A 26,031-nucleotide genomic window follows, 5' to 3' on the forward strand; every position below is an offset into this window, starting at 1 on the left:
GGCTATCATTAATATAAATTTGTGTATTTGTCGAGTGCAGTGTACTAACTTTGTAGTTCAAAAATCCATTCATTTTACACTATTAATTTCTGGAGCCGTTAAAAATGCTGTTCAAATCTCTGGAACTGTCTTGTGTTTGAATGTGATAGACTGCCTGGCATACATGATAGTGATAATTTGGCATTATCTAGGGTTTCTACATTTGGAACAAAAGCAAAGTAGATAGCCAATAGTAAAGAATAGTGTCAGAAATTGATACATTGTTTCATTGTTGTAGGGCTCACCAAGCCAAGGTGCCCATTACATCATAAAAATGGGTCTAACATCTGGGTTCATGCTTGAAAAAAGTTTCTATTTTTTTACCAACATCTAAATATTGTACTTATTCACCCTGGACTCAAATACTCTCCCTTCAACCACAAATAGATACAGAAAGAGAAGTTATCTGCCAGAAACAAACAGCTCAGTGGCTTGTTCTATAGCCTGGTTGCCACCTGATTCCACCTAACAAGGTCAGTCCAGCCCATCAATACCAGGCAATTCTACTCTGAACAACCCCAGAATATCGTTTCATCCTTGTTTGGGCCTCATCAGTGAGGTGCAGCCATATCCATCTAAGCACATTGGGCAAGGAGTCCACGTCTGGTTTACTTCTGGTATTTTGGAGCTGGACTGTGCTTGCTAGGCGGAATCAGACTGATATACTTCAGGAAAGTTCTCCTCTGTGAAAAACACATATGGGCTAAAAGAACCTACTCCCAGATGGCAACTGGGCCATAGAACAAACCACTTGTTGTTTGTTCCGGGCGGATTGCTTCTCTTTCTGCTACAAATTTAAAAAGAGTTTATCACATGCTAATCTGTACATGAGGCTTATCAAGAATATTGTAATATACTCATTTTTATTGCATATTGAATATGAAAAGGTATGGGAGGTATGTTTATTAAGCTTACATTTTATTAATTTAATGTATTTGTATAAAACCTTTGTTATAAAAGTGTCTCTACAAAAAATATAATTTATGTAAGAACTTACCTGATAAATTAATTTCTTTCATATTAGGAAGAGTCCATGAGCTAGTGACGTATGGGATATACATTCCTACCAGGAGGGGCAAAGTTTCCCAAGCCTCAAAATGCCTATAAATACACCCCTCACCACACCCACAATTCAGTTTAATGAATAGCCAAGAAGTGGGGTGATGAGAAACGATCGAAAGTATCAAAAATAAGGAATTGGAATAATTGTGCTTTATACAAAAAAATCATAACCACCACAAAAAAAGGGTGGGCCTCATGGACTCTTGCTAATATGAAAGAAATGAATTTATCAGGTAAGTTCTTACATAAATTATGTTTTCTTTCATGTAATTAGCAAGAGTCCATGAGCTAGTGACGTATGGGATAGCAGATACCCAAGATGTGGAACTTCCACGCAAGAGTCACTAGAGAGGGAGGGATAAAATAAAGACAGCCAATTCCGCTGAGAAAATAATCCACAACCCAAATCAAAAAGTTTTAATCTTATAATGAAAAAAACTAAAATTATAAGCAGAAGAATCAAACTGAAACAGCTGCCTGAAGTACTTTTCTACCAAAAACTGCTTCAGAAGAAGAAAAAACATCAAAATGGTAGAATTTAGTAAAAGTATGCAAAGAAGACCAAGTTGCTGCTTTGCAAATTTGATCAACAGAAGCTTCATTCCTAAAAGCCCAGGAAGTAGAAACTGACCTAGTAGAATGAGCCGTAATCCTTTGAGGCGGGGACTTACCCGACTCTACATAAGCATGGTGAATCAAAGACTTTAACCAAGATGCCAAGGAAATGGCAGAAGCCTTCTGACCTTTCCTGGAACCAGAAAAGATAACAAATAGACTAGAAGTCTTTCTAAAACCTTTAGTAGCTTCAACATAATATTTCAAAGCTCTTACTACATCCAAAGAATGTAAAAATCTCTCCATAGAATTCTTAGGATTAGGACACAAGGGACAACAATTTCTCTACTAATGTTGTTAGAATTCACAACCTTAGGTAAAAATTTAAATGAAGTCCGCAACACCGCCTTATCCTGATGAAAAATCAGAAAAGGAGATTCACAAGAAAGAGCAGATAACTCAGAAACTCTTCTAGCAGAAGAGATTGCCAAAAGGAACAACACTTTCCAAGAAAGTAATTTAATATCCAGAGAATGCATAGGTTCAAACGGAGGAGCCTGTAAAGCCCTCAGAACCAAATTAAGACTCCAAGGAGGAGAGATTGACTTAATGACAGGCTTGATACGAACCAAAGCCTGTACAAAACAATGAATATCAGGATGATTAGCAATCTTTCTGTGAATAAGAACAGAAAGAGCAGAGATTTGACCCTTCAAAGAGCTTGCAGAAATACCCTTATCCAACTTATCCTGAAGAAACTGTAAAATTATAGGAATTCTAAAAGAATGCCAAGAGAATTTATGAGAAGAACACCAAGAAAAGTAAGTCTTCCAGACTCTGTAATAAATCTTTCTAGACACAGATTTACGAGCCTGTATCATAGTATTAATCACTGAATCAGAGAAACCTCTATGACTAAGAATCAAGCGTTCAATCTCCATACCTTCAAATTTAATGATTTGAGATCCTGATGGAAAAATGGGCCTTGAGATAGAAGGTCTGGCCTTAACGGAAGTGTCCAAGGTTGGCAACTTGCCATCCGAACGAGATCCGCATACCAAAACCTGTGAGGCCATGCTGGAGCCACCAGCAATACAAACGAACGTTCCATTAGAATTTTGGAAATCACTTTTGGAAGAAGAACTAGAGGCGGAAAGATATAAGCAGATTGATAATTCCAAGGAAGCGACAACGCGTCCACTGCTTCCGCCTGAGGATCCCTGGATCTGGACAGATACCTGGGAAGTTTCTTGTTTAGATGAGAGGCCATCAGATCTATTTCTGGAAGTCCCCAGATTTGAACAATCTGAAGAAATACCTCTGGGTGAAGAGACCATTCACCCGGGTGTAACGTCTGGCGACTGAGATAATCCGCTTCCCAATTGTCTACACCTGGGATGTGAACTGCAGAGATTAGACAGGAGCTGGATTCCACCCATACAAGTATCCGAGATTCTTCTTTCATAGCCTGAGGACTGTGAGTCCCACCTTGATGATTGACATACGCCACGGTTGTGACATTGTCTGTCTGAAAACAAATAAACGATTCTCTCTTCAGAAGAGGCCAGAACTGAAGAGCTCTGAAAATCGCACGGAGTTCCAAAATGTTGATTGGTAATTTCGCCTCCTGAAATTCCCAAACCCCCTGCGCTGTCAGAGATCCCCATACAGCTCCCCAACCTGAAAGACTCGCATCTGTTGAGATCACAGTCCAGGCTGGACGAACAAAAGAGGCCCCTTGAATTAGACGATGGTGATTCAACCACCAAGTCAGAGAAGATCGAACATTGGGATTTAAGGATATTAATTGTGATATCTTTGTATAATCCCTGCACCACTGGTTCAGCATACAAAGCTGGAGAAGTCTCATGTGAAAGCGAGCAAAGGGGATCGCGTCCGATGCAGCAGTCATGAGACCTAGAATTTCCATGCACAAAGCTTCCGAAGGGAATGATTGAGACTGAAGGTTTCGACAAGCTGAAACCAACTTCAGACGTCTCTTTTCTGTTAGAGACAAAGTCATGGACACTGGATCTATTTGAAAACCCAAAAAGGTTATCTTTGTCTGAGGAATCAAGGAACTCTTTGGTAAATTGATCCTCCAACCATGTCTTTGAAGAAACAACACAAGTTGATTCGTATGAGATTCTGCAGAATGTAAAGACTGAGCAAGTACCAAGATATCGTCCAAATAAGGAAATACCACAATACCCTGTTCTCTGATTACAGAGAGAAGGGCACCGAGAACCTTTGAAAAGACCATTGGAGCTGTTGCTAGGCCAAACGGAAGGGCAACAAACTGGTAATGCTTGTCTAGAAAAGAGAATCTCAGGAACTGATAGTGATCTGGATGAATTGGAATATGAAGATATGCATCCTGTAAGTCTATTGTAGGCATATAATGCCCTTGCTGAATAAAAGGCAGAATAGTCCTTATAGTAACCATTTTGAATGTTGGTATCCTTACATAACGATTCAATATTTTTAGATCCAGAACTGGTCTGAAGGAATTCTCCTTCTTTGGTACAATGAATAGATTTGAGTAAAACCCCAGACCCCGTTCCAGAACTGGAACTGGCACAATTACCCCAGCCAACTCTAGGTCTGAAACACATTTCAGAAACGCCTGAGCCTTCACTGGGTTTACTGGAATGCGTCAGAGAAAAAAATCTTCTCACAGGTGGCCTTACCTTGAAACCTATTCTGTACCCTTGTGAAACAATGTTCTGAATCCAAAGACTGTGAATCGAATTGATCCAAATATCTTTGAAAAATCGTAACCTGCCCCCTACCAGCTGTGCTAGAATGAGGGCCGCACCTTCATGCGGATTTGGGAGCTGGTTTTAAATTTCTAAAAGGTTTGGATTTATTCCAGACTAGAGAAGGTTTCCAAACGGAAACCGTTCCTTTAGGGGAAGAGTCAGGCTTCTGTTCCTTATTTTGATGAAAGGAACGAAAACGATTAGCAGCCCTATATTTGCCTTTAGATTTTTTCGCCCCGCCACAGGCGAGCTGAGGCGTACAGGGGCGCGTATACGCACCCCTGTACGCCTCAGCTTTAATAAATCTAGCCCATAGTAGATAGCCAAACCAGTACTGAAACGAGAATCAGTAGAGGTAATGGTATATAAGAGTATATCGTCGATCTGAAAAGGGAGGTAGGAGAAGAAATCTCTACGACCGATAACAGAGAACCTATGAAATAGATCTCCTAGAGGAAGACCATTGTATTCAAATAGGCAATACTCTCTTCACATCCCTCTGACATTCACTGCACTCCGAGAGGAAAACTGGGCTTCAGCATGCTGCGATGCGCATATCAACCTAGAATCTAGCACAAACTTACTTCACCACCTCCATGGGAGGCAAAGTTTGTAAAACTGAATTGTGGGTGTGGTGAGGGGTGTATTTATAGGCATTTTGAGGTTTGGGAAACTTTGCCCCTCCTGGTAGGAATGTATATGTCATACGTCACTAGCTCATGGACTCTTGCTAATTACATGAAAGAAAAGTACAAATTGAATGTTATTGGGGTGTTCCCTGTAACAACCTAAAACCAAAGAATCTTTGCAAATGATGCTTCAAAGCAGGTTTGTGCTTCTGAAAGGAAAAATTGCAATAGATGTATGTTTCACTTAACCTCTTTGAAACACAATCATGATCTGTACACACAAAACACATTTGCCATATTTTTATTTTATTTAGCCTTTTCACAGTGTGTGTGTGTGTGTGTGTGTTGGTGATTGGCACGTTTTGCGACTGCCACTTCTGATTGAATCAACAGTGGTTTGATGCTAGGGAGTTACAATGCTGAGTCATCTACAAGGGTTAAACACAAACTATGTGGCTAACATTATATGGGCACCCCTACCAATGATTGAGTTCCAGTGTTTCAGCCACTCCCATTGCTAACAATGGCATAAAATCCAGCACAGCCATGAAATCACCATAGACAAACATTGTCAGTATAATGGGTCACATTGAACAGCTTAGAGACTTTAAATATGGCACTGTCATAAGATACCACATATGCCACAAGTTTGTATGTAAAATTTCTGCCCTACTAGATGTGCCCCGGTCAACTGTAAGTGCTATTATTCTGAAGTGGATGCTTCAAGGAGCAACAACAGCACAATCGCAAAATTGTAAACTGCATAACTCAGACAGTTATCTGCTGAGTGCTGAAAAGCATAGCACAAAAAATATCATCTTTTATCTGTTGCATCACTCACTACAGCATCTCAAACTACCTCTGCACTCACAGCAGAAGAACTGTGTGATGGGAGCTTCATGAAATAGGTTTCAGTAGCCGAGCAGCTTTACACAAGCATCACATCAGCATGTTGGCTGGAGGGAATAAAGTAGACTTGGCCAAATATTTGTCATTAATAAATCCGGAGGTGAAAATAGATAGACGAGCCTGCCTGTGGCCATATTTAGCACGTGTTTAGTAAACAAATGCTGAATCTGTCCGCAAACAGTGGCATTCAGCAGTTTTCACAGCTTTATTACTGTAAAAGTGCCTTACACAAATATTACAATTTATACTAATAAAGCCAGCACCCAATATAATGAATATCTGCAAATGGTTAGTGTAAACATGTGGCCACTGGAGCAGTAGATACGTGTCCTCTCGAGTGATGAATCACACTTGACTGTATGTCAGTCTGATGAAAGAGTGTGGGTTTGGCAGTTGCCAGGAGAATGCTACCTACTGGAATACATAGTGTCTACTGTAAAGTTTGGTGAAGGAGGGATAATGGTCTGGGGCTGTTTTTCAGTGGTTGGGCTAGCCCTCTTAGTTCAAGTGAAGGGTCATCTTAATGCTACAAGATATAAAGTCATTTAAGACAATTGGGTGTGTCCAACTTTGTGGCAACCATTTGGTGTGGGCCCTTTCCTGTTCCAGCATGACTGTGCTCCTATGCACAAAGCAAGGTTCTTGAAGACATGGTTTGAAGAGTTTGATGTGGAGGAACTTGAGTGACCTGCACAGAGCCCTGACCTCAACCCCACTTAACACCTTTGGGATGAAATGAGAAACTGGTTGTGAGCCAGACCTTCTCATCCAACAACAGTGCCTGACCTCACAAATACTCTTTTGGCTAAATAGGCACAAATTCCCACAGACACACTTCACAATCTTGTGGAAAGCCTTCACAGAAGAGTTGTGGCCGCAAAGGGGGGGGGGGGTGAACTCAATATTGATGCCCATGGTTTTGGAATGATATGTGCAACAAGGTTTAAGCTCTTGCTGTAGACTGTAATCTCATCAGAGCAGTACTCTCCTCCTCCTGTACTAGTTTTGTTAGTCTGTTATGTTATTGCATCCTATCACAAATCTTTGTTATTGTATACCCCAATCTCCTTACCCAGTGATACAGAATTTTGCGGCGCTATACAAACAAATAATAATAACAAGCTCATATAGGTGTGATGGTTAGGTGTCCACATACTTTTGCCCATACAGTGTAGTTAGCTTTGTTCAGTAGTGCAAAAAATAAAGTTCTAAAGAATGCATGTTATTTTTGCATTAGTCTGTCATTTTAAATAACACTTTTACATGGAATGTACACGTTCATTGATATTAAGTTAGAAATATAATTGTTGAGTATTTTATACTCTCTTAATTAAATGGCCAATGCACTAAGTATTGCCATGCAATAAATATCCTCTTAGTAGTTTAAATGAGCCATAAAAAAGCCATACCCTGGAATGTTCCATAAGGCTAGGTGGAATAAATCATATAATATAAGGCACAGAAGGTCATCACAAAAGGTCACAAACAAAGTATCTTATTCTAGGTTCAAGTCTTCCTTGAACTCTAAATGCATCAACAATTACTACAGCACAATAGAACAGTGGTTCATTAATAAATGCCTTTGAATCGGATTGTACTTGTTACTCGTTTTAAAACACTATAGCCAGCCACTGAAATGCTACAGAATTTTGCGGTGCTAAACAAATAAATTATATAATAATAATAAAAATAATAATTTCCAACACATTAACCTTTTTGACTGATAAACAGAGCAATGTTTAGGTTTCTTACTTTTGCTAATATCATCACTTTCAACTGATGTATGCGGAAATGAACTACGTCCTTTCAAGTGCCTCTCTTATCTATAGCATCTATTTGTATTTCCATTCTGTATTTTCTACAACCAACATAATGATCTTACCAGCATGTCTTTCTAACCTATTTTCTATATAACTCAGCCTTATTAATTTCCAACAGTGTCTCGGAATACCTGCCTGTTAATCTATTGCCTGTCTTCCATGCCAAACAAGAGGTTGTATTTATGGTTATTTTATCTCACTGACTTTAGAAATCATCACATACTTTGACTATTTCAAGAAGTTAAAGGGATAGTAGACCCAAATGTATTCTTTCATGATTCAGATAGAGCATGCAGTTTTTAAGAAACTTTGTAATTTACTCCTATTAGCAATTTTTCTTTGTTCTCTTGCTAACTATATTTGAAATGCAGTAATCTAAGCTAAGGAGCCTTTCCATTTTTGGTTCAGCACCTGGGTTGAGCTTGCTCCTTAGCTTAAATTTCTGATTTTTCAAATAAAGATAGCAAGAGAACAAAGAAAATTCTTAACAGGAGTAAATTATAAAGTTGCTTAAAATTGTATGCTCTATATCAGACATCCTCAAACTTGGCCCTCCAGAGGTTTAGGAAATACATTTCCAATGATGCAGATGCTCAGTCAGCTGATATGCTGGCTGAGCATCATGATATGCTGGCTCAGCATCATGGGAAATGTAGTTCCAAAACCTCTGGAGGGCCAAGTTTGAGGATGTCTGCTCTATATGAATCATAAAAGAAACAATTTGGGTTTAGTGTCCCTTTAAAAAAAAAAGAAGTAAATTTATGCTTACCTGATAAATTAATTTATTCTACGGTACGTTGAGTCCACAGATTCATCCATTACTTGTGGGATATTATCTCCTGCTAACAGGAAGTGGCAAAGAGCACCACAACAGAGCTGTCATTCGACCGAAGGTACAGGAAGGTACAGGAAGAAAAAGGAGAAACTAAAAGGTGCAGAGGTGACTGAAGTTTAAAATCAAAAAATATAATCTGTCTTAAAATTACAGGGCGGGCCGTGGACTCGTCGTACCATAGAAGAAATTAATTTATCAGGTAAGCATACATTTACTTTTCTTCTATAAGGTACGATGAGTCCACGGATTCATATACAATACCAAAGCTACAGGACACGGATGAACGGGAGGGACAAGACAGATGGCTAAACAGAAGACACCACTGCTTGAAGAACCTTTCTCCCATAAATAGCCTCCGAAGAAGCAAAAGTATCAAATTTGTAAAATTTGGAAAAGGTATGAAGCAAAGACCAAGTCGCAGCCTTACAAATCTGTTCAACAGAAGCATCATTTTTAAAAGCCCATGTGGAAGCCACCGCTCTAGTAGAGTGAGCTGTAATTCTTTCAGGAGGCTGCTGTCCAGCAGTCTCGTATGCCAAACGGATGATGCTCTTCAGTCAAAAAGAAAGAGAGGTAGCCATAGCTTTTTGACCTCTACGTTTTCCAGAATAGACAACAAACAAAGAAGATGTTTGACGGAAATCTTTGGTCGCTTGCAAGTAAAACTTCAAAACACGAACCACGTCCAAGTTGTGCAACAGACGCTCCTTCTTAGAGGAAGGATTAGGACACAGAGAAGGAACCACAATTTCCTGATTAATATTCTTATTGGTAACAACCTTAGGAAGGAATCCAGGTTTGGTACGCAAAACCACCTTATCAGCATGGAAAACCAGATAAGGCGAGTCGCATTGCAATGCAGATAGCTCAGAAACTCTTCAAGCCGAAGAGATAGCAACTAAAAACAGAACTTTCCAAGATAAAAGTTTAATATCTATGGAATGCATAGGTTCAAACGGAACCCCTTGAAGAACGTTAAGAACTAAATTCAAACTCCATGGCGGAGCAACAGGTTTAAACACAGGCGTGATTCTAACTAAAGCCTGACAGAACCACTGAACGTCTAGAACATCTGCCAGACGCTTGTGCAGTAAAATTGACAAAGCAGATATCTGTCCCTTTAAGGAACTAGATGATAACCCCTTCTCCAATCCATCTTGGAGAAAGGACAAAATCCTAGAAATCCTTATCTTACTCTATGAGTAGCCTTTGGATTCGCACCAATAAAGATATTTACGCCATATCTTATGATAAATTTTCCTAGTGATAGGCTTTCGAGCCTGAATCAAGGTATCTATGACCGACTGAGAATCCCCGCTTGGATAAAATCAAGCATTCAATCTCCAGGCAGTCAGCCGCAGAGAAACTAGATTTGGATGTTGGAACGGACCCTGAATGAGAAGGTCCTGTCTCAGTGGCAGAGTCCACGGTGGAAGAGATGACATGTCCACCAGATCTTCATACCAAGCCCTGCGTGGCCACGAAGGTGCTATCAAAATCAACGAAGCTCTCTCCTGTTTGATTCTGGCGATCAGACGAGGAAGGAGAGGAAATGGTGGAAACACATAAGCCAGGTTGAACGACCAAGGTACTGCTAGAGCATCTATCAGTACTGCTTGAGGATCCCTCGATCTGGACCCGTAACAAGGAAGTTTAGCATTCTGATGAGATGCCATCAGATCCAATTCTGGTGTGCCCCATTGATGAATCAATTGTGCAAACACCTCCAGATGAAGTTCCCACTTCCCTGGATGAAAAGTCTGACGACTTAGAAAATCCGCCTCCCAGTTCTCCACTCCTGGGATAAAGATTGCTGATAGATGGCAAGAGTGAGCCTCTGCCCATCGAATTATTTTGGAAACCTCCATCATCGCTAAAGAACTCTTTGTTCCCCCCTGATGATTGATATATGCTACAGTTGTGATATTGTCCAACTGGAATCTTATGAATCTGGCCAAAGCCAGCTGAGGCCACGCCTGAAGCGCATTGAAAAATCGCTCTCAGTTCTAGAATATTTATCGGGAGGAGAGCCTCCTCCTGAGTCCACATACCCTGTGCTTTCAGGGAATTCCTGACTGCACCCCAGCCCAATAGGCTGGCTTCCGTCGTCACTATGACCCATGCTGGCCTGCGGAAACACATTCCCTGGGACAGATGATCCTGTGACAACCACCAAAGAAGAGAGTCTCTGGTCTCTTGATCCAGATTTATCTGAGATAAATTTGCATAATCCCCATTCCACTGATTGAGCATGCATAGTTGCAGTGGTCTGAGATGCAAGCGAGCAAACGAACTATGTCCATTGCCGCTACCATTAGTCTGATTACCTCCATACACTGAGCCACGGACAACCGAGGAATGGAATGAAGAGTTCGGCAGGTGGTTAAAATCTTTGATTTCCTGACCTCCGTCAGAAAATTTTTCTATCTATCAGAGTTCCCAGGAATGGAATTTTTGTGAGGGGGATAAGGGAACTCTTTTTAACGTTCACCTTCCACCCATGAGATCTTAGAAAAGCCAACACGATATCCGTGTGAGATTCGGCTAGTTGGAAAGTTGACGCCTGAATTAAGATATCGTCCAGATAAGGCACCACTGCTATGCCCCACGGCCTTAGAACCGCCAGAAGGGACCCTAGCACCTTTGTGAAAATTCTGGGAGCTGTGGCCAACCCGAAGGGAAGAGCCACAAACTGGTAATGCTTGTCCAGAAAGGCGAACCTGAGGAACTGGTGATGATCTTTGTGGATAGGGATGTGTAGATACGCATCCTTTAAGACCACGGTGGTTATATATTGACCCTCCTGTATCATTGGTAAAATAGTCCGAATGGTCTCCATCTTGAAGGATGGGACTCTGAGAAATTTGTTTAGGATCTTGAGATCTAAAATTGGTCTGAAGGTTCCCTCTTTTTTGGGAACTACAAACAGATTGGAGTAAAACCCCTGCCCCTGTTCTTTTTTCGGAACTGGGCAGATCACTCCCATGGTATATAGGTCTTCTACACAGCGTAAGAACACCTCTCTTTTTGTCTGGTTTACAGACAATTGAGAAAGATGGAATCTCCCCCTTGAAGGAGAATTTTTGAAATCTAGAAGATACCCCGGGTTACGATTTCTAACGCCCAGGAGTCCTGAACGTCTCTTGCCCAAGCCTGAGCAAAGAGAGAAAGTCTGCCCCCTACTAGATCCGGTCCCGGATCGGGGGCTACCCCTTCATGCTGTCTTGATGGCAGCAGCGGGCTTCTTGGCCTGTCTACCTTTGTTCCAAGTCTGGTTAGGTCTCCAGACTGACTTGGATTGATTAAAATTCCCCTCTTGTTTTGCAGCAGGGGAAGACGCCGAGGGACCACCTTTGAAGTTTCGAAAGGAACGAAAATTATTTTGTTTGGTCCTCATCTTAGTTGTCTTATCCCGAGGAAGGGCATGGCCTTTCCCTCCAGTGATGTCTGAAATGATCTCTTTCAGTTCAGGCCCAAATAGGGTCTTACCTTTGAAAGGGATAGCTAAAAGCTTAGGTTTTGATGACACATCAGCAGACCAGGACTTAAGCCATAACGCTATGCGCGCTAAAATGGCAAAACCAGAATTCTTTGCCGCTAATTTAGCCAGTTGAAAAGCGGCATCTGTAATGAAAGAATTAGCTAGCTTGAGAGCCCTAATTCTATCCAGAATATCATCTAAAGGGGTCTCAACCTGAAGAGCCTCCTCCAGAGCCTCAAACCAAAAAGCAGCTGCAGAAGTTACAGGAACAATGCACGCTATAGGTTGCAGAAGAAAACCCTGATGAACAAATATTTTCTTTAGGAGTCCCTCTAATTTTTTATCCATAGGATCTTTGAAAGCACAACTGTCTTCAATAGGTATAGTTGTATGCTTAGCCAGGGTAGAAATAGCTCCCTCCACCTTAGGGACTGTCTGCTACGAATCCCGCATGGTGTCTGATATGGGAAACATTTTCTTAAAAGTAGGAGGGGGAGAGAACGGAATACCTGGTCTATCCCATTTCTTAGTAACAATGTCCGAAATCCTCTTAGGGACCGGGAAAACATCAGTGTAGGCAGGAACCTCTAGATATCTGTCCTTTCTACACAATTTTTCTCTGGAACTACAATAGGGCCACAATCATCCAGAGTCGCTAAAACCTCCCTGAGAAATAAGCGGAGGTGTTCTAGTTTAAATTTAAAAGCAGTCATATCTGAGTCTGTCTGAGGGAACATCTTTCCTGAATCAGAAATCTCTCCCTCAGACAGCAAATCCCTCATCCCCAACTCAGAACATTGTGAGGGTACATCGGATATGGCTATTAAAGCATCAGAGGGCTCAGTATTTACTCTCACACCAGACCTACTGCGCTTCCCCTGCAACCCAGGCAGCTTAGATAAAACCTCTGTGAGGGTAGTATTCATAACTGCGGCCATATTTTATCACCTCTTTCACTTTACCCTTCCTAGTACTAGAGTAGGCAAAGAGAATGACTGGGGGATAGAGCTAAGGGAGGAGCTATATAGACAGCTCTGCTGTGGTGCTGTTATGTTTAAGTATGAACTAGTACCCTTGTTCTTTGCAGGACCACTCAGTCTCACACCTTACCTCGGGTTCACTAAGATCTAACTTGTGGAACCCTGTTATGCTCATAGATCTGAGGGTCACTACTGTAGGATATAGTGTGAAGATGGTATACAAGAGAAATGGAATGAGCTAAACAACAATATAGTATGTAATGTAGGATAACTCCAATTCCAAAGTTTAGAGAAAAACGTATTCACTTTCCAAAATAGTTGCAGACTCGCACCACAGACATATAAAATATTTACATAGCTTGCACACTCACACACACACTTTAGTTAGAGTTGTGCAAGGTAGGTTCATTGGTCATTTACAGCCGGATATAAGATTTGCAGTAATAAGTAGTTGCTGGGTTAAAGTCAGTTTAAGCACATAAAGTACATCAGTGGTTAATGCTAGAGGGAGCAGTACCTTGAAGCATAATGTTAGATTTGCAGAAGTCACTATGCAAGTTAATGAAATGAATCACAAACGGAAGAATTGATTTCGAAGTTAGTACATGAAATAAGCTGGTTAATAGCTTGGAATAGCAGGTAAACTTGATTACTTGAGGCAAAGCAGAAACAAATGACATGAGAGGCAAGATATCCTTATTTGTACATTGGTAATACAGACCGGTAAATCCTGATGGTAGAATATACAAACCGACTTCCCAATTAGTATCCTCAGCGTGGAGCAGAGCGGTATTACCGAAGAGGCAATGCAGACAGCGTGTGCTGAGATTCGGTGAGTGTGTGTGGCAGCTGCGGTTTCACCCAGAGACAAGTCGGGCGTGACGTCACACGCCAACGGACCAGCATGCGAGTGTACAGGAAGCAAGCAGCAGCGTGAGAGACAGGAACAGAGGTGAGGTGCTGCAATTCCGCAAGTCTTGAGAAACTGGAAATTAGTATCAGTAGAAGGAAATCCCAACTTAGACAGGAGGGAATAGCTGGGTGTGTAGCGTTCAGGAACAGTGAGTGACTGAACAAATTACCAAGCAACGTTCAACACTAGGTGGAGCCTTAAATAGCAGTATGGTAATTAGAAGTTAAAGGTACAGAATGGTAAAACCCTGACAGAACTCCCCCCTCAAGGAGCCGCTCTGCGGATCAAGGATCAGGACGGTCAGGATTCCTCCGGTGGTACAAAGAGAGAAGTTGGGGGGCGGAGAAGTTAGAGGACGGCTCCCACGAATCCTCCTCAGGAGCATAGCCCTTCCATCTTACCAAGTACTGGAGCTGATCATGAAGGTATCTGGAGTCCAAGATAGAATCAATTTCATATTCGACATCATCATTCACTTGAGGAAAACAGAAGAACCCTGTAGATTACCCCTGACCAAGGAGTAGGGCTTTAACAAGGACACATGGAACGTTGGATGTATCTTCAGAGTAGATGGTAATTGAAGAGTCACAGCATTAGGATTGATCACTTTAATAATCTCATATGGTCCCAAATATAAAGCACCAAATTTTTTACTAGGGATCTTCAAACGTAGGTTTTTTGTACTAAGCCAGACCTTGTCGCCAACAGCATAATCCGGAGGTTTAGATCTGCGTAAATCATAATGATGCTTCTGGGTGGTTTGTGCCTCCTGTAGAACTGTTTTTAAGGAGGCAAAACCATTAGCAATTGAATTGACTGTATCATTTACCATTGGTAGTGTAGAATCAGACGTACAGGTAGGATGGTATGTTGGATGAAACCCATAGTTGACATAAAATGGTGTGGTTCTCATAGAGGAGTGTAGTGAGTTGTTATGAGCAAATTCGGCAGTGGCCAGAAGTGAGTGCCAATTATCTTGTTCCAAAGTACAGTAGCAGCGGAGATACTGCTCAAGTGACTGATTAGTTCTCTCCGTTTGCCCATTCGTCTGGGGATGATAGGCTGAGCTGAGTCTTCTACAGATATTGAGGGTATGACATAGCTGGGTCCAAAACCTAGATGTGAATTGTGACCCCCTATCCGTAGTGACAGATTTGGGCAATTCACTATGTTGTTTAGGAATAAAGAGGCAGTTTCTGAAGCCGTTGGAAGACCCCTGTGGGGGATGAAATGAGCCGTTTTAGAAAACAAATCAACCACCACCACCAATATGGTGTTGTAATTTGATGAAGATGGTAAGTCCACTATGTAATCCATGGCGATATCTGTCCAAGGTCTGTCTGGGATTGGAAGCGAAAGAAGGTATCCATAAGGGCGATTATGTGGGTGTTTCTTGGTGGTACATGTGGGACAGCTTTGTACGTATCGAGTGACTGTGTCCATCATTTTGGGCCACCAATAATCTCTCTTTAATAAATGCAATGTCTTATGAACTCCAGGATGACCTGCTAGGAGTGAGTCATGAGCATAACCAACAATCTCTTCTCTGAGAACTTCAGGTATATACAGTAGACTCTCATGGTAGTACAAACCATCCTGATGTTTGCTTAAACCCAGTTGCTGTAAAGAAGAGTCCTGTGACAGAGGTTGTGTTTCTATATGCAAAGGTTTCGGATCCTTTCAAGAAAGAGTCTGCCTTGAGATTTTTGGAGCCGGGTCTATATGTTATGATATAATCAAATCGTGAAAAGAAAAGACTCCACCTGACTTGACGTGAAGTCAAGGTTTTGTTGGATCTCAGAAATTCAAGATTCCGATGGTCAGTGTATATCAGAATAGGGTGTTGTGTTCCTTCCAGAAGATGTCTCCAGAACTCTAGAGTGGATTTGATAGCAAGAAGTTCCTTATCACCAATACCATAATTCATTTCTGCAGAGGTCATTACTCTGGAGTAGTAAGATATTGGGTGAAGAGGTTCCGTAGGAGACTTTCTTTGAGAAAGGATTGCCCCAAGAGCATATTCGGAAGCATCAACCTCCAGGGTATATTGACAACTGGGATCTGGGAACTGTAGAATCGGAGCTGTAATAAATTTCTGTTTCAGGCTAATGAAAGAATCTTCTGCTGACTGATTCCAAACAAATTTTATATGTTTACGTGTTAAGTAAGTCAATGGTTGAACAATATGTGAAAACCCTTTAATGAATTTGCGATAAAAGTTCGCAAACCCTAAAAATCTATGGATTTCTTTCTTATTACGGGGAACAGGCCAATTGGTTATAGCATCCACCTTGTTAGATTCCATGGAGATACCTAAAGGTGATATGTTGTATCCTAAGAAGGAAATCGTATCTATATTGAATATACACTTTTCAAGCTTAGCGAAAAGACGGTGGACTCTTAATCGTAATAAAACCTGCTTCACATGAGACACATGTTTTTCGTATGACTCTGAGAATATAAGAATGTCGTCCAGATAGATGACAATACAAACATCTAAGAGATCATGAAACACATCATTTATGAAACACTGAAATGTCGCCGGAGCGTTGCATAAGCCAAACGGCATCACAGTGTATTCATAAAGGCCATAACGTGTACGGAAGGCTGTTAACCACTCATCCCCTGCTCTCATCCTAATCAAATTGTAGGCACCTCTAAGATCCAGTTTTGTATAGATAACAGCACCATGTAACCGTTCAATTAGTTCAGGAATAAGAGGCAGGGGGTATCTGTTTTTCTTTGTGCATTTGTTAAGTTGCCTATAGTTAATGATTGGACGGAGGCTACCATCCTTATTCTTAACAAAAAACATAGATGCTCCAACGGAGGATGTGGAGGGTCTAATGAAGCCTTTTTTCAAGTTATCATCCAGATAGTCTTTCAAATGAGCTAATTCTGGCTCTGAAAGCGGATATATATGACCAATAGGTATGGTACTGTCTGGTATGAGATCAATAGGACAATCATAAGACCTCTGTGGTGGTAGTGTGTCTGCCTCAACCTTATCAAAAACGTCACTAAATTCTTTATAACAATCAGGTAGGCTATGGACAGATAAATGGTATAAAGAGTGTTTGGTAAAACATGAATGTTTACAAAATGCAGAATCAAAGATCACAGAACCTTCACACCAAGAGATAGTGGGGTTATGTCTTATTAACCAGTTTAAGCCAAGTATCATAGGATAAACTGAAGTGGGAAGTACATCGAAAGACAACTGCTCAATATGACCAGACTTTGTTATCACAGTAATGGGGATGGTGTGATGTGTTATGGGTCCTGAACTGAATAGAGAGCCATCAACCAAACGTATAGCAAGTGAAACACTCTTTTTTATTAGTGGGATCTTATTTTTAACAACAAACGAAATATCTACAAAATTCCCAGATGCGCCAGAGTCAACTACGGCCTGTACGTCTATCTTCCGATGATGCCACTGTAGGGAGAGAGGAAGGGACAAATGAGAATTGAAATCATGTACCATATTGATTATATGATAACTAGGAGGTGTCTTACCCTTCTTTTGGCGAAGAAGTAATGGACAATCCTTAACAGTGTGACCTTTATCAGCACAGTATAGACAAAGGTTCAGTAATTTGCGCCTAGCTTTTTCTACGGGTTTTAGAGGACCACAAATCACTGCTACATCCATAGGTTCATCAGAGGACCTTGTTGGTAAGGTTGAAGGTGTAGCATGATAAGTGTATATTCTTCTGTAGCTTGCATCAGTAAAGGATCTTTCAGATTTTCTTTCCCTTAACCTTCGGTCTATACCTATGCTGAGTGTCATGAGAGCTTCTAAATCATCAGGAATGATACCACGTGCAAGCTCATCTTTTATTACTTCACTGAGACCTAACCGGTATTGATTCCTTAAAGCTGGAGTGTTCCACTGAGTGTCCGGTGCCCAACGTTTGAAATCCGTGATATATTCTTCCACAACTCTTTTCCCTTGACGTAAGGACCTGATAGCTGTTTCTGCTGTGTTCTGTTTATTGTGATCCTCATAAAGCAGAGACATGGCAGAAAAGAATGCATCGAGAGAATTTAAGATGGGATCATCATTCTCATAATAGGCATTAGCCCAAGACCTGGCCTCACCACGTAAGAATGAGATAACTGTTAATACCCTGACCCTATCTGTTGGGTATGTTTTAGGTTTCAGAGTAAACATCAGTGTACAAGAGTTCTTGAAATCCCTAAACAAAGCTCTCTCCCCAGAGAATTTTTCAGGAGGGCTAATTAAAGGTTCAGCTGAGTTTTCAGCTACAGGAGGCTTACTGGCAAGATGGTCATTAATGAATTTTCTGATGTTTTGGTTCTCCAATTGTATCTCCCTTAGTCCATGTATCATGTGATCCATACTTTGAGCTAGGGAGCCAACCCTATTGTAAAGCTCTGTTATATCCATTTAACAAGGTACTAGTTATTTTTATAGGCTTGGTAATATGTTATGTTTAAGTATGAACTAGTACCCTTGTTCTTTGCAGGACCACTCAGTCTCACACCTTACCTCGAGTTCACTAAGATCTAACTTGTGGAACCCTGTTATGCTCATAGATCTGAGGGTCACTACTGTAGGATACAGTGTGAAGATGGTATACAAGAGAAATGGAATGAGCTAAACAACAATATAGTATGTAATGTAGGATAACTCCAATTCCAAAGTTTAGAGAAAAACTTATTCACTTTCCAAAATAGTTGCAGACTCGCATCACAGACATATAAAATATTTACATAGCTTGCACACACACACACACACTTTAGTTAGAGTTGTGCAAGGTAGGTTCATTGGTCATTTACAGCCGGATATAAGATTTGCAGTAATAAGTAGTTGCTGGGTTAAAGTCAGTTTAAGCACATAAAGTACATCAGTGGTTAATGCTAGAGGGAGCAGTACCTTGAAGCATAATGTTAGATTTGCAGAAGTCACTATGCAAGTTAATGAAATGAATCACAAACGGAAGAATTGATTTCGAAGTTAGTACATGAAATAAGCTGGTTAATAGCTTGGAATAGCAGGTAAACTTGATTACTTGAGGCAAAGCAGAAACAAATGACATGAGAGGCAAGATATCCTTATATGTACATTGGTAATACAGACCGGTAAATCCTGATGGTAGAATATACAAACCGACTTCCCAATTAGTATCCTCAGCGTGGAGCAGAGCGGTATTACCGAAGAGGCAATGCAGACAGCGTGTGCTGAGATTCGGTGAGTGTGTGTGGCAGCTGCGGTTTCACCCAGAGACAAGTCGGGCGTGACGTCACACGCCAACGGACCAGCATGCGAGTGTACAGGAAGCAAGCAGCAGCGTGAGAGACAGGAACAGAGGTGAGGTGCTGCAATTCCGCAAGTCTTGAGAAACTGGAAATTAGTATCAGTAGAAGGAAATCCCAACTTAGACAGGAGGGAATAGCTGGGTGTGTAGCGTTCAGGAACAGTGAGTGACTGAACAAATTACCAAGCAACGTTCAACACTAGGTGGAGCCTTAAATAGCAGTATGGTAATTAGAAGTTAAAGGTACAGAATGGTAAAACCCTGACAGGTGCTCTTTGCCACTTCCTGTTAGCAGGAGATAATATCTCACAAGTAATGGATGAATCCGTGGACTCGTCATAACTTATAGAAGAAAAAAGAATTTAAAGAAACACAACCCTGTGACAGTCATTCATTTTCATTCTCTATCTCCCTCTATGGGCTAGATTACAAGTGGAGCGCTATTTTAACGCACACATTAAATAACCAGCCATTTCAAGTGGCTGGTTAATGCTCCTGGTTAATTAAAAAAATGTGCCTCAATTACCCCCCAAATAAAGTAGACAGTTACTTTCTTTAAATAAAACATATTAGCATCTATATATATTTTTTTTTATAAAAAATGCACAAAGCAGTTATAAGGGGTTAAAGTGAATGGATATGGGGGTGTTAGAAAAAAATGGCACTGAAAAGTGCCTTTACATTGCGGTTTATGGGGACTATTTATATATATATATGTATATGCTTATAGACATATATATTTATGTGTTAATATGTGTATATATTTATTTACATATATATTTTTAATTTGCTGCCCAACGCTGCACGACTTACCCCTGCGATGTGCTAGGTGCTTTGCTGTGTCTCACGGCATGAGAACAAGGCTCCCATTGTAGCCTATGGAAGCACGCTCTCCTGAGCACAAGGCTTCCAGACAATGCAAAGTCGCATTCACATTGGGATTAACTTGTAATACCAGCACACATTGCCCTGGTATTACTGAGTGGACCGCAAATATCGTGCTCACAAAAGCTCAATTTTTTGCTTCACTCTAGGCTTATAAATAGATAGACAGATGATAGAGAGAGAGAGAACATCTGAGAGAGAGAGAGAGAACATCTGAGAGAGAGAGAGAGAACATCTGAGAAAGAGAGAAAGAGAGAGAGAAAGAGAGAGAGAGAAAGAGAGAGAGAAAGAGAGAGAGAGAAAGAGAGAGAGAGAAAGAGAGAGAGAGAAAGAGAGAGAGAAAGAGAGAAAGAGAGAGAAAGAGAGAGAGAGAGAGAGAGAGAGAGAGAGAGAGAGAGAGAGAAAGAAAGAGAGAAAGAGAGAGAGAGAAAGAGAAAGAGAAAGAGAAAAAGAGAAAAAGAGAGAGGGAGAGTTATTAAAACATCCTATTCTGTAAGATGTCTTTCCCTTTTGAACCTATCTGGTAGTTCACCTGATTGTTATTATAAAGTCTAATACCTAACTGAATTATGGCTTTTTGATCCCACAAGCAAACATTTATCATATGAAGGCTTCCATTACACTGGGAATGATACCTGCACTTCACTTATGAGTTGCTGGTTTGTGTCTGCAGAACAAAAAATAGTGGGGAAAAACCGCTAAACGTAAAGAACTTACTTGCATACGTTTGCAGCAGTAGTGCATTATTTATTGCAACTACAGAATTCTGTGCTGCTTGTGAAAAGCAAACGCCTTTGAAATATACTTGTTTTAATTTTTTTTTTTTATTACACAGACCAATGGCCATGCTGTCACTCTGGGTAAAATGCGAGCCACAGTAATCTAACTCTGCAAGGCCATAGAATAGTGTTTCTGTTTCGCTGAAGGGCACAATATAATTGGTATAAGAAGATTTGTGCTTACTCCACATGACAGTGTGTTTTTTCACATCTATAATGACAACAATAAACTAACAGGCTAAGGGAAAAACAGCAAGAACACACTGACAATTGCCAGCATAACAAATCTCTCTTTTCATGTGTTTTTTATTTTATTTTTATTTTTTTAATCTGGTCATATGATTTGGGCATTAAAAATAAAAAACAAATCATTTGTTTCCAATTTTAGAACAGCAAGGCAAATTGTCACACACATGTAGGTAACAGAGAGTTCTGAAATAAAAGTAATACTTTCATAAATAAGATTCAAATAAAAGCAAATAGATTATATGTAAGAAAATGCAGCAGTAAAGTTATAGTTGTTTAAAGGGACATTGAACTGCTGAGCACAACTATAATATAATGCTTTTGTTTTATCTCCTGTACCTGCATATCTCTTTAAAGCGGGTCTCTTATTTATAACATTACAGAAGGCTGGTGATAAAGCTCTGCATCGTTATACTGGGCACCATGTTGGCCCGTATTGTTGTATCCTGTAACAGATCAGTGACATTGCTGGCTTTTGGACAGCTGTACCTTACACTATGGATAAGCTCAGACAATAGAAAGCAGAAGAGTTGCAGTTTTCTGAGGAAATGCCCAGACACTTCCTGCTAGTAGCCCCTTTTGCCACTTAAAGGGACAGTATACTGTAAAATAGTTTTTCCCTTAATGTGTTTACAATTGCTTTTTTTACCAACTGCAGAGTAAAAAATGTATGAAAATTAGCTTTTTAAGGTTTATTTCTGTATATTAAAGATCTGATTTTGTGTTTTAAAGCCACAACCTAATAAAATAGGTTGAGTTTGTAGGTATAATCAGATCTCATTACTGTATCACATTGTGCACATATACCTGCTTCTTAATCTTATATCTGTCCTTAAAACAATCACCAGTACTTTGAGAGAACAATGGAAAATCAACATTTTATTACCTTATCTCTGCTATATCGCACTGGGAGTGTAATTTCTTCTGCTGGCTGTGTTTACAAAGCTTATCTATAGCTGGTACGCGCGGCCACAAACTTTCAGAATAGGTGGGGATACCACATGCTAAATCAACAATTTCAAATGCCAATATAAGGGTAAAGGAGCTACTTGTAAACAATTTAATACACTCCAGCAGGTAAAGTGGATCATTGGGAACAAATTAAAGGGGAGAAAATTTTTGAGTAAACTGTCCCTTTAAACAAAGATGAGATTACTTGGTCGAAAGAGGGAATGGGGTCACATGCTCCTCTAAGATGTGGGTTATTGAAAAATGACCTAGATAGACAAGTGCTACATCAAGTATAGCGATAGGAAATTAAGAATTGCTCATTAAAGGAGGAAAATCAAGGTGATAATAGATGTATTAAAGAGTTATTTGTTCAATGCAGTTTGGGTTAGAGTATATCTATATAGAATTTGTTTATCAAATATTACCTGATCATACATTTCTTTGTAGGAGATAGCATGTTTAGTATTAGTCACAGGACTGTCATGGATCACAGCGATTTCATCTCCTCGTCCATTCTCTATATGGCGATCCACAGCATTGTAACAAACATTAAGTTCTCCACCGATAAACCTTAAATTGAAAGTAAAAATGCCCATTAGAAAGTGAATTTTCAGTTCAAAATACAATGTATTTATTTACTCCTGTACAATCTTCACAATTGATGTGCTTTTCTAGCTCTAAATCGCTAGAAAACATATCTTGTCTATGTCTATTGATGTATAGTAGGTTAGATGGGAAGATCTAATTAAGTTTTGAGTGTTTTCTTCACACAAAAATATCTATGTAACTTGTTCACAGATGAATTATTGATTTTATCTCTTCCCTAGACATAACCATGAATGCAGCATTAAAAACAAAAATCTTTAGACTAACAAATTATGAGCTAGATTCTATTCAAGTTGAAAAGTTCATCACAGACGTTATCTATAACAATTTTCGTAGATTTCAATGAAGAATTATGTGGACATTTTTTATTCGGTCAGAAACTTCCCATATGTCAGCCATTGAAGTAAAACAAACACATTATGAATCTAATACTATAACCAAGGTAAAGGGTAGCTCAAGTATTACTTTAATACAAAGAGATATGAGATATAACATTAGGTGACAAACATTGAACTAACAACAGCATCTCACAATGATAGAAAGTTATTCGTAAATCAGCAAAAGGCCACACTTGGGCCGCATCTGAAGGAGCAAAATACCACTCTTGGGTTAAAGGACACCAGGAAACACATTAAACTGTAAAGACCTCTCATAAGATACACTCATAGAAGAGCTATACACTTTATATTAATGATCTCAAGTATTAGTAGTGAAAGGGTTAACCGCTTACAGGTCCATCTAGAGGACCCTAGACATCAATTTGCATTAAAGATTAAGCATATTAATAAAGCAATGGGGCTGCATCCTGTTAATAAACTGTGTGGAGTCTGCTGATAAAACTTTATTAAGAGATGATAAAATGTATATCTATACTACTACGCCTAAAAGGCATGTGGCATAAACAAATATTTTCAATGTCTCTCAGAACGGATATAACAAATAAAAAAATAGAAGTGACTAATAAAAAGTATAATAAATTAAAAGTTGTATTATTATATCATAAAAACTCAATAAAATGCTTGAATTTGTAAGTAAATCACAAGTCAACAGTGAAATAAAAAAAAAAAATCAGCATAAAAAGTCTGTAGAAACGGTGCGTCTAGTGGTGGTCCATATATACAAAAATCCACCTGTAATAGATAGAAAAAAGCCCATAATGAAGTATGTACACCTCAGGATCGCACACACGAAAAAGGAACTACTCACAGAATCAGTGGTAGAAATAGTACACAGACCAATGGTCAGAGAATCAATCATGCAGCTTCTATGGCAAACTTGTCCTGTCAGTTACCTATTGCTCGTGACAACACAGAGTGCAAGCCACACTAATGGGCATATTTATCACAATAGTGGTTGGCGTTGTGTGGGGTAATTTAATCACCAGCTAAGCCTAATTTAATATAATCCCCAAATGTTACCACTCGATACATTGTCCCAACTGGTATAGGAGCATAAAGCGTAACGTGTTTCAGCCTTGTATTTGGCCTTTTTCAAGCTTTGAAATATATTAAGCTAAAAGAATTTTAAGTATCCCGGAGCCAGTGAGAAAAAAAAAAAAAAAAACAATCAAAAGGCAAACTTTCTTAAAGAGATAACTGATGGAGCCAGGAGACCCAAAATGTTTGCTACTACATATATGATGATACTGTTAGTTTGTAACAATCTGAATTACTTGTATATGTATATAAGCATCATAAAGAAATACATTAAATTACAATACATCAACGTATTAGAAATAGAGGATATACCCCTCATGAAAAAGGAGGGGGTTGCTCCAAAAAAATCTAAAAAATAATAAAACTAATAAAAATAATACAATAGTTTGAATAAATAAATAATATTCCATAGTGCCAAAAATAATAATAAAAAAAAATGTGTTTAGGCCACACAGCCTTTTAGGCAAGGGGATATAGATACATATTGTATTGTGAATTCTAGTAAAGTGTTAAAGGGACAGTCTACTCCAAAATAAACTTTCATGATTCAGATAGAGAATGTAATTTTAAACAATTTTCCAATTTACTTTAATCACCAATTTTTCTTTCTTCTCTTGGTATTCTTAGTTGAAAGCTAAACATGGGAGGTTCATATGCTAATTTCTAAGCCCTTCAAGGCCGCCTCTTCTCTCAGGGCAATTTGACAGTTTTTTACCGCCTGAGAGTGTTATTTCATGCGTGTAACATAGATAAAACTGTGCTCACGCACGTGGATTTCCTATGAGCCAGCACTGATTGGCTAAAATGCATGTCTGTCAAAAAACTGAAATAAGGGGGCAGTTTGCAGAGGCTTAGATACAAGATAATCACAAAGATAAAAAGTATATTATTATAACTGTGTTGGTTATGCAAAACTAGGGAATGGGTAATAAAGGGATTATCTATCTTTTAAAACAAAGTTAAAGGGACAGTCTACACCAGAATTTTTATTATTAGGGAATGAATTCTACTAGGTAAAGATCATACATAGAGCCCTGTATTATTTAAAGAAGGGTGTAAATACTTCACCTACTGTCTGGTTACCACATTATAGACAGTAGAAGATCTACAATTCAACAGCACTCCACTAAAATAGTAGTGCATTTAGGATACTCTTAGACTATGTAAGTACAATTTATAATTTCATAAGAAGACATAACTTTCTGTCTTATATAGGCACCTAAGACCTTATTCTTGACCAAAGAAAGGCAATATCCATACCTTAAAATAAGACAGATAATCATACACACGTAAATATAAAGAACAATATTTTTCCAATAAGGAATTATTTGCTTATCTATAAGCAAGACACTATGTTCTTGAATTAACTGATGACACTGGTTGGAATTGGTCACTTGGGAACCTTGAAAATTGGCTGGCTATAGTTAAAAATGGACATATGTCAATCTCCTCATGTTACCAAGCACTAAGCTCCCTTAAAGGCGTTTCCAATCTAGAGAAGATCTCTTTAGATTGGAACATACTGATACCTCAGAATAATATTGAGGCTAGGTATATTCAAGCTTCTATTTAAAAAACCAGGCAGGTCACATTATCTACAACATGGAGGGAATCTCATATGAAATTATTATATAAGACTTTCTACACTTCTGAAAAAGGCTCTAGGTGTGGGAATCTTAACTTCAATAAATGCCCAAAATGCTCTTTCCCTTCAGCTAACATTGTACATGATCTGGGACTTTTGGTTGAAACTAGAATACTTGATCAACAAGGGGTTGAAGCTCTCTCCTTTGATATTATCATTGCTACATGTTGTCTTCCTTTGGAAGGGTATAAAGGAAATCCAGCCAAATGACAA

At 39.5% G+C, this 26,031-nt stretch overlaps 1 protein-coding gene across 1 annotated transcript in view; it reads right to left on the bottom strand.

Annotated features, from left to right (window-relative positions):
• The window catches only part of ACSS3 (acyl-CoA synthetase short chain family member 3), a 328,915-nt gene that overhangs the window by 251,593 nt on the left and 51,291 nt on the right, over positions 1-26,031 (bottom strand). Inside the window, exon 3 of the mRNA XM_053716935.1 lies at positions 22,557-22,701. Within this exon, the coding sequence (XP_053572910.1) occupies positions 22,557-22,701 (145 nt within the window). The remainder of the gene's footprint in view (positions 1-22,556; positions 22,702-26,031) is intronic.

This window comes from Bombina bombina, chromosome 6 (genome assembly GCF_027579735.1).
Source record: "Bombina bombina isolate aBomBom1 chromosome 6, aBomBom1.pri, whole genome shotgun sequence".
Lineage (NCBI taxonomy): Eukaryota > Metazoa > Chordata > Amphibia > Anura > Bombinatoridae > Bombina > Bombina bombina.